Source organism: Coturnix japonica, chromosome 4 (assembly GCF_001577835.2).
Source record: "Coturnix japonica isolate 7356 chromosome 4, Coturnix japonica 2.1, whole genome shotgun sequence".
NCBI classification, from domain to species: domain Eukaryota; kingdom Metazoa; phylum Chordata; class Aves; order Galliformes; family Phasianidae; genus Coturnix; species Coturnix japonica.
This window is the reverse complement of record NC_029519.1, coordinates 33,363,983-33,378,575: the sequence shown is the minus strand read 5'-3', so window position 1 is coordinate 33,378,575 and position 14,593 is coordinate 33,363,983. Positions and strand designations below refer to the sequence as shown.

General features: G+C 43.5%; 2 protein-coding genes across 2 annotated transcripts; both read left to right on the top strand.

Moving 5' to 3' along the window:
• Positions 1 to 1,467: 1,467 nt before the first annotated feature.
• RPL34 (ribosomal protein L34) lies at positions 1,468 to 4,920 on the top strand. Its single transcript, XM_015861363.2, has 5 exons — positions 1,468 to 1,528; positions 1,985 to 2,058; positions 2,149 to 2,248; positions 2,971 to 3,074; positions 4,793 to 4,920. Exons 2-5 carry the CDS (start codon positions 1,994 to 1,996, stop codon positions 4,875 to 4,877), a joined length of 354 nt encoding a protein of 117 aa, XP_015716849.1. The 5' UTR covers positions 1,468 to 1,528; positions 1,985 to 1,993; the 3' UTR covers positions 4,878 to 4,920.
• A 1,326-nt stretch (positions 4,921 to 6,246) lies between these two features.
• On the top strand, positions 6,247 to 9,818 carry OSTC (oligosaccharyltransferase complex non-catalytic subunit). The gene is made up of 4 exons (XM_015861362.2): positions 6,247 to 6,463; positions 6,558 to 6,651; positions 7,802 to 7,999; positions 9,180 to 9,818. Exons 1-4 carry the CDS (start codon positions 6,325 to 6,327, stop codon positions 9,196 to 9,198), a joined length of 450 nt encoding a protein of 149 aa, XP_015716848.1. The 5' UTR covers positions 6,247 to 6,324; the 3' UTR covers positions 9,199 to 9,818.
• The last annotated feature ends 4,775 nt before the right edge of the window (positions 9,819 to 14,593 follow it).

Sequence of the window (14,593 nt, the reverse complement as noted above, 5' to 3'; positions counted from 1 at the left end):
TCTGCCACCAGAGATGGTTATCTTTTCAGTCATCTTTGGCAGAAAAGTGTTTTCTGGTTTCACACTGAAAATAAGCAAATACACCCTGGAAACGTTATGCTTTCTTAAGGGAAAAGGCTGTATCCACAGGCCTACGCTTCCACTTTCCTAGCAGGGAAAAAATGCTTTGGTTCATTTCCAAGATGGTAGGCTGTGAATTTGCTATTTCATCATCTCCCTTATATTCAGGGAAAGATGAAGGTGCAAGAGGAGGCAATGAAAAGAGCTGGACATGGAAAGACCTGCTCCCCAAAGAGGCAGTTTGGTCCTATGGAGAAGTAGGAATAGCAGAGAACATAGGAGAGCCCCATGCTCCCCCTTCAAATATTATCCCCACCCTACATTGCACTAAACCAGTTGTTATAAAACTAACATTTCGAGATGCTCTCACAAGTGCCTTTCCTGACAGCCCTGTTCCTCTTATGAAAGAAAATGAGAATGATTGAAAAAGTAGGGCAGAGCATCACTGGCAGTGAGCTGCTGGCATTGAAGTGCCAGCTTCTAAATTCACACTGGTCGAGTTCAGAGCCCCAGTTGGGTAAGCTCCAAAAATATCAATAGTGCTGTTCAATAATAAAATGGTAACCTGTTGCACTTGCAACATCTCAACTAAACTGTACCATCATCGTTTAATAGTGTTGTTCTTTTAACAATTGGATTCTGTTCCAATTTTCTATGTAGTCACGATTATTTAATGTAATTTAATTGGCTTTCTTATTCCCCTCAGGGCTCAGGGCTTAGAAAGATCATATTAAAGACTCTAATTGCTCTGAAATGTACTTGTTGTCTGAAATACACTCCAATTTTAAGTATACCCTCAAATCTAGTTCATACATATTTCCTCTTCCTTAGTGAATTAGAAAAATCCCGGTGTCCATAATTTGCACTTAAAAAGAGTCAATAATTACCAAAAATAAATAAATGATAATAATCACAGATCGAAAACAGGGAGGATGCAGCACAGTGAACTGCCAGCTATGAATCCATAAATAAGGGCAGCAGCAGCAGCACACATCAAAGGGTTCCGAGCGTGTGCTGCTCTCCAAAAGCAACGCTGAGGCAGCTAATGAAGGTGTCCAGCCCTGCATGTTTTATGTGCAGCTCTCTGGCTATATCTGGAGAGCAGCACATAGCTGCCATGTATTGCAGGTGCATGACCTTTGGGGCCAGTCCTGTGGGGCTACAGCTCCCTGCTGCCAAAAGCTGTGTGTCCTTCAAAGCAGAAGAGGGAAGAGAAGCGCTGCTCCCAGTATATACAAGGCGAATATGGGCAGTGTGGCCGGCGCCCCAATGCTCTGGCCGTATCCAGTCCCTCCCACACTACCCGCCCCATAGTCCTACAACATGGCGGCGCCCTTGCAGCCCCACCGCCATACAGCATGGCGGCACCCATACTGACTCTCCCCTATTCCTTCCGGGTTCCGGTGCGCTGCTATTTCAACTTCCATCCGGACGCTTCCGCTTCCTCTTCCGGATCCGGCGGCGCCAGGTATGGCGGCTATGGACTGCGGGCCGCTATCGCCTATCGGCGTCCATCCGCCTCCATCCACGGCCCGGCCAGCTCTGAGGGCGGCTCTGCGGGTGGCTGTGGCGACGGGCTGGGGCTGCGCTGACCGCGTTTCGGGCGGGCGGAGAAACAGGGCGGTCCCAGCCCTCAGCGGCCTGCAGGCTGCAGAGCTGCCCTAGGGCCGGCAGCCGCCGTCGGGGCGGCGTCATGTTGTCGGGTGGCGGGGTGTCCTGTTGTGCTGGGCCAGGAGCAGGCACGGAACGGGGTGTGGAGCGGCACGGCTACAGCAGCCCTCACTTGAGAGGGGGGAATTGTGCGCCATGTTGAGCGCAGCTTTCAGGCTCAGTCGTTCAGTGCAGGTGAAGCTGTGATCTGTGAACTTCCCATTTGGAAATGGAGCTCTTAATCCATTGCTGCTTTGTTTTTTGCCTAATTTAGGTGTGAAAAATGGTTCAGCGCCTGACCTACCGCCGTAGGTTATCCTACAACACAGCTTCCAACAAGACCAGGCTGTAAGTAAGCCACAGTTGCTAGGAAATTTTTGGTGAAGAAAATGAAGCTCACAGTTTGGTTGTTCCATTCACTGTTTTTCTGCCATTTAGGTCCCGAACACCTGGAAACAGGATTGTTTACCTCTACACCAAGAAAGTAGGGAAGGCACCGAAGTCAGCATGCGGTGTGTGCCCAGGACGACTTCGTGGTGTAAGTCTCAGGGCTGCTGGCATGAGAGTTTGATAGTAACTCCTGGTTTTGTTTTATTTATGTTTTAAATGTTAAGATCCGATTCCTGTTGGGTGTCTGTTTCCTCACGAGTTCAAGGACAGCCTTCTGTTTAAATGATCCCATTTGAGTATTGTAAGGTGGAGCTGGTAAAACAGTTTGGAAGCTTAAGGAACGAGTGCTTTTTTAATGCTTGTGATCTCACTGCTATTAGCTGAACTTGTGGGAGTTCACTGTTAACTGGCTGCAGTTGTTTCAAGTTAGATCTAGATGAGTCTGTAGCAGGGCTGGAGGTTAGAACTGGATCTACTAGGCGGCTTTACACAAAACACAAGCCTCATGTGCTATTTCATTCCCAAACTTTATTCCTGATTTAATGCTGTTGCTTTTGATGGCAGATTGGAATGCTTGACTTATTTTCAGCCTGTTTCTAGCCTTGTGAAGATGATCTATTTAATAAGCAATTTTAATAATTCTGAATGTATTTCAAAAGCTGTTTAGTGAAAAAAATCAGCTTTGGGATGCTGCAAGCAGCATGCATACAGCATGTGTATGTATGTCACTTTTCCTGCCTGTTCAGTAGTCAGCTTAAGATTTTGCTGCTTTCTGAGAACAAACTATCTGAGTATATTTTCATAATACAGCTGTTACCTGAATTAGGAAGTGCTCTCTTATTATATACTTCTGATTTTTGCTTCTTACAGGTGCGCGCTGTGCGTCCTAAAGTTCTTAAGAGGCTGTCAAAGACAAAGAAGCATGTCAGCAGAGCCTATGGTGGTTCCATGTGTGCTAAGTGTGTCCGTGACAGGTGAGCCTACAGCAAACTTAACTCTAATGTTGAGGTGACTTCATGTGAGTTTTGAATTACACACAGAATCACAGAATGACCCGGGTTGGAAGGGACCTCAAGGATCATGTAGTTCCAACCCCCCTGCCTGGCAGGGCCACCAACATACACCTTTACTAGATCAGGTTGCCCAGGGCCCCGTCCAACCTGGTCTTGAACACCTCCAAGGATGGGGCATCCACAACCTCCCTGGGCAGCCTGTTCCACTCTCCTAGTAAAGAACTTCTAGTTTTTGTACTGTATCTGCGTAGCGTGGGCCAAACATTTTGAAGGCTCTTCTGACACTGTCATAGAATGGAGGGGTGAGCACGAGGTGGCAAGATGTGCAGTGTTTTCTTTGGGATTTGAGCTGGTTCCTGTGTGTGAAACTCCTACAGAGAGTTTGTTCTTTGTGGTTTCCTACTATACTGATGCTTAGGTGTTAAATATCATTCTGTTTTTTTGTACTGAGTAAAGATATTTGTTCTTCTGTTGTCCCGTGTTCTTCTGCTTTGTTGTATGCAAAGATATTAGTGAAAGATCATTTTGATTTTTGACGTCTTTCTGATTTTTTGGGACTCACTGATGGAATTTTCAGCATCTTAAGCAACTTAATGTGGTTAAGCTTTAAGATGACTTTTGCTAGGCATCCCTTAATGAAGTTTTATTGTGTAACAGCTACGTGTCTGGATACTTCCTTGATAAATCTGTATTACAAACAACATGTCATCTCTGTGAATGGTAATCAAAGCAGATCTCTGGAGTCAGCAGCGTAATGCCAGTTTTTCATCTGTAGTGCAAATGTTGCCAGCCTCTTTTTTTTTCCTCTTCTGTGAGTTCTAAGCTACATCACATTAGGTGCTGCTGAAGACAGGTTGTTACAGCTGCACATCTTTAGCATAACTTTTCAGTGTTAAGTGGCAGTTTAAGTGTTTCCCAAACAGTGTGAGCTTGAGAGTTTGTTTTTAATAGATGAGCACGTCTTGGCCTAAAAATACACCTCCTTCCTTGCAACTGGCAGCTCTTTGTGCTTTGTCAAAGCATTGCTGGTAGGCTGCTCTTGCTTTTAAATCAAACTCATCAAACACACTATTGATGTGTGAGGACTACCACCATCTACATGCTGGGCCTGTTTGCCTTCCAGAAGTGATTGTGTTCAGGCATGACTTGACCTGCCAGTGTTTGTTTGTGGATGAAGAAGCTCTAATCCTGGCAGAGCTGTTTTGCTGACTGGACTCATGTCATTTTTCTGAGGGAGAGAACTGACCAGCTGGTCTCACCAATTATAATGTGTAATTAGTTTGCCAGTGAGGATTTCAGCTTTATTTTTCCACTTAGGTTAGTGAAGCCATCAAGCATTGCCTTAATCTGCCCAGAAGGCACTAACCCTACATTTGCAAACAAACAAGGTTTTTTTCCCCAGACCTCTACATGAGCTGCTCTTGCTCCTGTCTTTTGGTGCTGGCTGGCAAGAACATTGCCAACTTCTTTTAAAGTAATGTGGAGCTAACACCACACATAGAACATTACTCAGGGGTATGATTTAGTGGAGGGTTTTTAGAGTTAGGGGACTGGTTAGGCTGCGGTTGGACTTGATGATCTTCAAGGTCTTTTCCAACCTGGGTAATTCTATGATTCTGTGTGACTGAGCACTCAGTTGATCAGATGCACGTCCTGATGTTGTTGTGTTTCCTTTCCAGAATCAAGAGAGCTTTCCTTATTGAGGAGCAGAAGATCGTTGTGAAAGTGTTGAAGGCACAAGCACAGAGCCAGAAGTCAAAGTAAATGTATTTGTATTTTCTGCCCAATAAATGAAAGTTCCACTTTCCTGGTGTCTTTTCTTTCAGCGTGCCAACAAAAGCTGATTAGAGCTTCTCACAGCTTGGTAAAGGCAGAAATGGATTCTGATGCAACAGAGGCCATTACAGTACTGTGTACAGCCTTGAGAGCAAAGCAGGCCTGGTTGAACAGGGCTCCCGGCTCTGTCTTAAAATCCTGAGACAGAGTAACTGAACAGCCCTATTCTCATGGCAGCAGCTGCACGTGAAATGAATGGAAGACGTGTAAAACAGAAAAGCAAACACAGAAGACAGTGCCAGGTGAAGAGCAAATAAGCTAGGGTAAGCTTAAGGTAGTTTGAGGTTTCTTTGTAGTATGTTCTGCAGTTTGCTGCTATTTGAATCTGAGGGTGGAGGGGGATCATCTGCCTTGAAGCTGGTGCTGTCTGCCAGACCATTGGATACAGCTACATTTGGATTTGGAGGAAAGCTCCAGCTGTTGTGCTCGGGGCTTCATGGATTGGCAGCTGCAGGCACCGTACAAGCAGAGCTCCAGATGAACAGACCCCTAATAGCTCCTAGAACTGGATTTAAGAGTGGCAGTAAGAAATGTGGTGGAATATTTGAATGCAGACCCCAGGAACGTTGGGATCAGCTGCCTGCAAGCCCACAACACTTGGTTGATGCTGCCTTTGAGTGACGGAGGTGGCCACAATCCTGCACACACCAACAGTGCACAGGGCAGAGCCTGCTGTGCCCCAATACTTCAGTGCCTCGAGTCATTAGGATAATAAAGAGGATCAGTGTTGCAGTAAGTCGTGTTGCTGTGTGAGGCCTCTGTGTCTCATCAAGCTGTGCTGAAAAGCTCGATAGAGGCTGCTTTAAACGCTGCCATTCAATGTGCTGACGTTTTGAGGCGCTGTTACTATAGTTAGTTGACAAGGTTAAAATTGTATTAGTTGCTACCTTCCTGCGCTAGCAGGAACTGTGCTTTAAGTAGGGCAGCCGTAGTGCTCTGAAAGATGGAAGGCTGGAGGGAGAGGATACTAGAGGCAGAACTGCAAACGTCATACACGTCTATTTATTTAAGGCTGTGAACCCTTGCTCATGCCCAGCCGAGTGTCGGATCGCTGCTGCCCCCTGGCGGCCTGTCCCGCCGGGAGGACCCCGGCAGCGACACGTCAGGGCTGCGAGGCCCTGCCAGGTGGGTAAAGCATATCGTTACTCTCTGAGGAGCTTCTTGAGCTTCTGGATGCTTTTTTCACATCAAAAGTGCCAGCAGAGCATATCTCGCGTTACAGAGCTCTCGTCGCTTTGGGGTGATTTTGTTGGCTTTATCTTTATTATTCTTTCCTTACTTCCCCCTGCCAGGACCCGGCTGTGTTTCCGTTTCCGCCTTCGTGTGAGCGAAGCGCCCGGCGGCGCGAGACCGTGGCTGTGTCGGATCCGCCGCCATGGAGACGCTGTTCCGGCTGCCCTTCGCCGTGCTCGAGTGCCCCAACATCAAGCTGAAGCGGCCGGGATGGGTGCACATGCCCTCGGCCATGACGGTCTACGCGCTGGTGGTGGTGTCGTACTTCCTCATCACCGGAGGTACCCGCCTGCATGGAGCCCTGTCCGCTCTGAGCTCGAGACCCCACGCTGACACTGTGTGTATGTGTGTGTTTGTGTGTTTGTTTCCTCGCAGGAATTATCTACGATGTGATCGTGGAGCCCCCCAGCGTGGGGTCGATGACGGATGAACACGGGCATCAGAGGCCGGTTGCCTTCTTGGCCTACAGGTGGGAACAGCACCCTACAAACACGTATGAAGAAGCTTATGGAGCTGAGGCAGCTTGCCTTTAGCTCTCTTGAAAGGCTGGGCCTGGCTGAAATCTAGCCTTTGGTTTGCAAATCTAAACTTAGCAGCTCCTGCCTGCAGAGCTTTTTTCTGTCTTGTGCTGGAACCTGCAGGTGTGCTTTCATGTGAACTCAGAATGGGGTTTGTTCAGGCTGCTCTCAACCCCGACGAGACCCACAACTTCCGGGGCTTCTTCGACTGACTGCAATACTTCCAGAGCCTGAAAAAACCCCATAAAACCCCATAAAACCCCATAAATACCCCATAAAACCCCATAAAACCCCATAAAACCCCATAAAAACCCCATAAACCCCATAAAAACCCCTTTATTTACACTTTTCCCTCCCAAAAAACCCCTTTATTTCCCCTATTCCCCCCATATCCCCCCCTATATCCCATATAGGGCCCCCCATATCCCCTATAGGGTTTCTCCCATCACCGATGCTGCCATCGATGCCGCAGGATCTCAATGGGGGTGAAGCAGAAATGCCCATTACACACATCACAGTGATAGGGGCGTTGTAGGGCCGAAGTTGGGGGGCAGCTGTGGGGCTCCTCTTCTTGGGGGGCTTCTGTCCGACACTCGTTCTCATGGCAGACCCTCTCCATGGGGGTGAATGGAGCGTGGACCCCACAATGGGGGCAAGTCCAGAAGCTCTGGAGACATTCATTATATAGGTCACAACTGCATAAACATCGTGGTGGAAATAAGACTTAAAGAGCTTGTTGGCCACAGCTCTGTACCTGGAGTCATCTGTGAAAGCTGGTGCTACTTTTGGAGTGGATATTTCTGTAAGCTGATGAGCTTGCATGGTATCCAGTAATATACACTACTGTATATCGTGTGCTTGACTGGTTGCTTTGCAGGCTGTCAGTGGAGGAGATAAATTTAAAAGTTTCAATGTAGTTGTGTAATGTAAATTTTCTGAATTAACACTGTAGGAAGTCACCTGGCAAAGTTAATGTTCTTGTGTACGGCTGCCAAAACAGGTTGAGTAGCTGCATTTTGAAATACAAATAGTTATTTTAAACGTAAGCTTTTCCTAACTTCTAACATCCTACCTTTTCGCCTCTCTTTTCTTCTCCTGTAGAGTAAATGGACAATATATTATGGAAGGGCTCGCATCTAGCTTCCTGTTCACCATGGGTGGTTTAGGATTCATCATTTTGGATCGATCTAATGCACCAAATATCCCCAAGCTGAATAGGTTTCTCCTGCTCTTCATTGGATTTGTCAGCGTGCTTTTGAGCTTCTTCATGGCCAGAGTTTTCATGAGGATGAAGTTACCGTAAGTGGCTTAATACTCTCTCAGCTTCTCTTCTCTTCTTCGGTGCCAATAGTAGATATCAAGGTAGCAGGAAATAAAACCAGGTGTTCTAAACATCTGGACCTTGGCTATAAATTGCTTCAGTGCTTTTTTGAAGCAGACAAAGTGGGAAACCTTTGGGCCCAGCTGCTCTAAGTTTGTGCTGTGGTTCAAAAAGAGGTGACAGATTCTGGTAAGTCAGATGATAGGGTCACTGAGTATGAGTTAATTTTCACTTAGACTGAATATGGCAAATGAATCGTTTATGCCAAGAAGGTATGTGAAAGGTTGCAACTAAAGATACTGACTGCAGTGTAATGGGTTTTCAGAAGCATCCAAGGCAGACCTGAAGTAGAGTTGTTGCAGGCTTTTTGGGTTTATTTTACTGTGTTGCTGCAGAGAACACAGTATGAATGAATATAACATTATATATATGAATATATAAATGAATATAACATTAAAACAGCATACGTTACATTTTGATACATCAATATTCAATTTTATTTAGAATAGCTGAAACCAGGAGTTTAAGAGGTACCAGTAATTAATTTCTGGAGTTGCTCTGTGAGGTGCTGACTGTAATGTTATCATTCCTTTCTTAAATATTTATGTTTATCTGTATGTGTATTAAGAAAATGTGCTTCATAATGCAGATGTGTTGAGTTCCTTGGTTGCTGGATTACAACCTGCTATGTATTTTTCTTGTTTCATTGATGATATATGTTGTGACAGTTGTTTTTGTATAAATCTTTAAAGAAACAAGGCTTCAGAGAGGTTGAAAAGAGCCCAGAATTGTGTTCAGTATCAGGGGATGTCAAGATCTACAGAATATTTTAACACTGGCAGTTTGTGTAGGGGGTACAAATAAAGCAGCTTTCGAAAGGTTCAAAAGGGCTTCAGAAATTCCAAACAATTGCTGGAGCTGGATTGAGAGCAGTCTGATGCATTTTCAGGATTCAGTAAAGAAATGAAGTGAGGAAGGAAAGTGCACGTAAGTGGGCTGGTGTGCACCCTGTGCATGATGTACTGTTTAAAATGGCTTTCATGTGAAGAGTGTTTTGGCAAGCTGGGCTGTTTGTTTCCATACTATCAGTCCCTTGCTTTTTGAGGAAGTCCTGCCTTTGATTGCTAACTTTTTTCCTAACTTAATTTTATTCCGTAGAGGCTACTTGATGGGTTAATACCTCTTGTGATGTATGAAAACCCAAGGTGCATTTACTCCTCTTCCTGAAGTGTTAAGAAGCAGCAGCAAGAAACAAGTTCCATAGTCACTACCAACAGGAAACAGACCTGAACGCAAGAAGCATCTGAAGAGAGTGCCCTCTGCAACCAGTCTTTCATTACCAATGGCTCATTTGTCATTTCAAAACAGCATTTAATCATTTCTGTTCTAGAGCTTTTGAAAGGAGAAAGTCACGTAGTTGTGTTGGTTTTGTTTTTTGATTTCCAGTGAAACAGAGAAGCTGTCTTTAGCTCTGCCTTGAAATGAGTAGTGCCCATTGGTTTTACAGTTCTGTCTTGCAAGGTCTGTTCCCTCTTCCCCATGTGGGAGAATTGTGTGAATTGGACAAGAAACACCTGAAACATTTGTTTCCAAGTTAAAATCTGAAAATAAATGACTTTGGATGCTTTACAGTCCAAATGCAGTGTGTCTGAAATGATTTCAAAGGTACCTTTTGCCTTATTAATGGCTCTGTACGAGCGATTCCAGATGTTCAGTGGGAGAGGCAAACTGTATGAATGTGCTTTTGTTTTTAAAGAAGTGTATGAAAGAAGCCAAATAAAACTTATTTTCTATGAAGTTATTTGAATTTTATCTGTTTTCTGGAACCTTGTTCTTGACTATGCATCTCATATTCTGCATCCAGGCTTGACATGCTTTACTGTACCATGAATGCATAATTTCTGCTTTATTTTCCATAGCTGGGTAGCGTGTTTTTTATCAGTATCAAGGACAAGAGACCTCATATTTTCTGTGCACTTGTCCTGAATCTAAATGATACGATGTTATCACTAATCAAGTTAATTTACTTAAAGAAAAGCTGCTGCTTTCTTGTATGAGAGGTAAGCCTCCCACTTGTTTTGTCCTCATTTAATAGACTGAATGTTGCCATCATGCTTCATTAAAATGTGTTTGGGGGTAGGAAGGATCCCTCTAACCTGATAGAAATGTTTTTTTTCTGTGATCCACTTGCGTTTAAGGCACTTTTTATCTGCATGGTAAATGTCACCGAGATGTTTTTGTTCCCTTAGTTGTATGGATATCTGTGGAGATGGGTTTCAGAGCCAGTTGTTAAGCATTTACCCTCAGAATATTCCCTCACTCTTACATACATTAAGTTTCCATTCCCTCATTCTTACATGCAATAACTCCTGTGTTTGTTAATCCTATGTGTGTTTTATTAAGATTTAGGGTCGCTGAAGCTGGTCTATGAGGTTAATAACTACAGAGTTCTGTTCCTTTCAGAGTGGTTATCTTGTGGTCTCAGATTTTGGTGTGACATGCTTACTTTCAAGAGGAGGGATTTGATATGACTAAATAAGTAATGATATATAATACATCTGAGGGAAGTTGAACAAGATAGACATATCACTGACTACAGTTATTCTGATCTCCCTCTTGCTTGGTACTTTTCCCATTGCTGTTCAACTTCAGCCTCTGGATTTGCTGCCAAGTCTAAACGAGCATGCACTTAAACAATGTTTTTCATTATGTAGTTGAATGCTTATGGTCTGTGGAACAAATAGGATTTCTGAGTATGTGGTTTTAGGAAAATAAGACTAAGACAATGACCATCTCCCAACAAACAAGGTTAAACAATCTGTGTTTCCTTGATCACAGGATTTGAACCTAGGTCTGCTCAGATCCTATGCTGAAGCAGAGGTAGAGAGTGAACCAGGAAACAGAATGCAGAGCAGAAGTAAGATAGACCACCCAGGATTCAGGTGTGTGCTAGGTAGGAGTATTTCAGTACATGTGGCTGGAGATTGGTTTATTTAGGATTTGGGCTGGGGGCTTCATGGTCACATACAGAAGAATTTCTGCATGATACTTTCACATCAACTGCAAGGAAACGTATTGCTGTACAGTGTGCAAGTTGTATTATCAAAGAGAGAAAGGCTGATATTTTGTGTAAATGCCTGCTGTTCTTTACAGGCAGCAGCAAGTGGCCTGTAGGGCTTTTGTGTAGTTAAAAAGAGTCAGAAAGAAACCTTTAGTTACTGATAATTCCCATCTGCGTTTGGTGCTCTCAACTAGCGTGAGTGGAACTTGATCGTGGTGTGAGAGATTAGAGTTGAAACACTGTGATAAAGCAGAGCATACAGGAACACATTTTTCCTTGATTAAAAACAGCTGTTTGGGCTATTTCCAAGTAACAGAGAAGAGTCAGACTGAAAGCAAGAGGTCTTAATTTTCTGACCTGCGGGAGAAAATACTGAACCTTTGGCACCTCCGTAGGCTTCAGGTTAATCTTGGAGCAGTGATGCCTCATTGGTATAGTTATGGTATTTATAACCTTTGTAGCTTTTGAAAGTGAGCACACACATAAGTGAACTCTTAATAAAATAACTGATTTAAACAACAACAAAAAAGGCCAGGTGTTCTGGACTCCTGCAAATCATGGAACAGTAGCATGATTGGAAGGTCTGTACCACTGAAGCCATTTTTAGCAGGTGTATGGGAACTGTTAGGTCATGGCCTGAACCAGTGATTGAGCACCTGGTGAAGGGGTGTAGCCAGCCCTGGGAGCACAGGTGGAAGCAATTCACCTGTGTGACACCACCCCCCACTTCGGGTCCACTTCTCCCTAACCTCATTTAAGGGCTGGCAGCTGCAAGGGAAGCATCTCTACTTGGAGATCACCTCCTTTGGAGTGTTTGGTGAGCCCTGATCCTTAGAAAGGGGTAAGTAATTCCTTCTTTGTTACTGGATTGTGACTGCTGCCTTTCTTGGGTGGTCTGGAAGTGGTTTAAAGTGGTTCTATCTGTTGCCTCCCATCCTTACAGCAGGAGTGTGATGTTTCAGCCATTTTGAGGGGATGCTGATAAATACCTTTGCTGGTAAAGAATAATTATGGCATTTTGTTAAGTCTGATTATAAACTAGAAAAAAATGTGTAATTGTTAATTAAAATGTGTAATACTTTCTTTAGATAAGCTTATTTTTTGGTGCAAAGTGGTCCATGATGTCTGAAATAAAATGGAAATCTTTCTTAGACTGAAGTGGTGTATTTTGAACTCACACTGTTTTGATTCTGAATTTGTTGTGCTTAATGGAATCTTGTGTAGGAGACTGAAACTGCCTCATCTTCTTTTGATGTTGGCTGCTTGTTCTAGTTACCTACTTCATATACATGTTTTCTTAACGTATTAATTAGGAAGCACTAGGTACTAGTAACTGAAGCAGTCATAACTTGCTGCTACTGCTCCCAACAGAGGGAGTAAATTTGATCATGGGGAAGATGCAAATCTCGCTTCATTTTCTGATGTTCTTGGGAATGCTGCATACAAAAGAAACTTTCCTGCAATGTTGTGATGGCTGTGAAATAAATGATTTCTGTGACTGTGATGGTCGTGTTTTACCTTGAAGAGTTGCTGTGTTAGATCTGACTTACCATTAGATTTTCTAGTTCCTGCTTTTCAGTTTATTGGTTGCTTTAGAATATTTTTCTTCCAGAGTGTGAGGTTTGAAACAATTGCAGAAAATGAATGAATTGAAATGACTGCAAGAACCTCAGAAGAACACAGTTCTGTAACAATTTGCAGTGCCCTGAGGCATTTCCTGGGTGAAAGCTAATGATGCTGGTGTCCTTTTTGTTTGACTGGATACCTACCAGCTGGGAACTAAGACCATGAGCTTTTCTTTCTTCTTTGTTTTGTAAGAACAACAGCTGTGGCACTATAATGGGAGGCAGGCGTGAATTGCACCGTGTTTTAACTGGTGGTATGGAAGTGAGGTGCTGCGTCTATCTTGAATCTATTAAGTGACTTGCTAAGCTGCTGTTTAACAGTATCGGTTCAATTCCGAGTGTCTTTTGGATACAAGATAAAGTTTCACTTACATCACATAACTACCATATAGATTCTATAAATGTCAAAGCTCTTTGGTTGTTATACCTATGGAGTGCAAGAAGTGGTGTTTTGCTGCAAATAAATCAAATCAACGTGGTATCATCTGCTGACTTATGAATGCACAAGGCTGGCATTAGGAACTTCCCTTTTGTATCAGTTTTCACTGCAAAGCTCACTGCTGAGGTGGGAACTCAGATGCCTTTATTGGTGGTGGTAATTGTATGTGCTCAGCAGCTGACAGGGATGCTCTAGGGTAAAACTTAAAGGGGAAACGCTTTCTGAATTCCTTAGTAAACAGACTGAAACAATTTTGGAACTTGTAACTTTCTGACAGCTCCTGGATGATAGATAATATATTCTCCATATTTAACCTTCCAGTACCTCATCTGTCTTCAGATGCAGGTGGAGGGTGTGAGGGATGTGGAATAATAAACCCGGAAACCACTTCAGTCTAAGATAAAGCTTTAGGAGGTGAGAATATTATGTTGAACAACTGGAAGGAAGTGGTAAAAAGGTAATTAGCCAACTTGAATTCTTTTGAGAATAATGAGAGGTTTGGGCCCTTTAGGCAGAAGAAAAGCAGATGTTTTTTATGCTGTGGCTTTTGAAGCTGTCTTGCATGTTATGGAAGTTTGGTCTAACTGAAACAACTGTAGGCTAGGTGCAGAAGTACTCTGAAAACCGTGTTTAGATATTATTTACTGATTAGTTCACATCCTTTTATCAGAGTGGAAGTTTTTTGTCTCTTGGTTAGATCTATCCTGTACCCAGTGACCTGGATAGAACGGGCAGTCCTTATTACATTAGCATACATCATAAAACTGAAGAGACTGCTGAAGGTCAGAATAAGGATGTAGCATAGTGATAGCATATGATCTTGACAACTCAAATAGTGCCCTAAAATGAATAAGCTGGCTTATTTTGCACTTGAAACAAGAGTGAATAGGTTAGGTTGCAATTGGACTCGATGATCTTTAAGGTCTTTTCCAACCTGAGCAATTCTATGAAATAGCAAAGCTAAATGTGCAATATAGCTGGTAAAATGTGGTGTTCCTTTGAGTAAGTCATCCTGGACCACAGGTTGAATAGGAGCATTTGTTATTTGTGCAGCCATATGATATCGTACTGAGATGCATGCAAAAGTTTTGATTATAAAGTATATGAGGCAAAACATTAAGTGTGAAAGGGAAAGGAGCAATTTATCCTGTGTGTCAGTTTTGTTTTTGAAGCATCTTCCAGCAGCTGCCCATTTTCATTATTTTGAGGTGAGAATGAAACTTCTGACCTTCCTAATGCTGGCACACTCTATCTTTAAAAACAGTTACAGGCAGGTCTTTGTAAATGACTGTGTCTGTCCTTTAGCTGTATCCCTGCAGTGTAGTCATAAAACAGAATCCTGTTGGTCTTGTTTCAAACTGGGGGGGGGTGAAATAGTTATCTGACTTTCATGTGGCAGCAGAAAATACTTAACTTCTACTGCCAAAGCAGAGAATGGGTTAGTTGT

Excerpts from the sequence above, each read along its gene's own strand:
- RPL34 (XM_015861363.2), top strand. The coding sequence starts at position 1,994 with ATGGTTCAGCGCCTGACCTACCGCCGTAGGTTATCCTACAACACAGCT. Across the intron at positions 2,249-2,970 it reads GCCCAGGACGACTTCGTGGT|GTGCGCGCTGTGCGTCCTAA; the intron begins GTAAGTCTCAGG and ends TGCTTCTTACAG. Across the intron at positions 3,075-4,792 it reads GCTAAGTGTGTCCGTGACAG|AATCAAGAGAGCTTTCCTTA; the intron begins GTGAGCCTACAG and ends TTTCCTTTCCAG.
- OSTC (XM_015861362.2), top strand. The coding sequence starts at position 6,325 with ATGGAGACGCTGTTCCGGCTGCCCTTCGCCGTGCTCGAGTGCCCCAAC. Across the intron at positions 6,464-6,557 it reads GTACTTCCTCATCACCGGAG|GAATTATCTACGATGTGATC; the intron begins GTACCCGCCTGC and ends GTTTCCTCGCAG. Across the intron at positions 6,652-7,801 it reads GTTGCCTTCTTGGCCTACAG|AGTAAATGGACAATATATTA; the intron begins GTGGGAACAGCA and ends CTTCTCCTGTAG.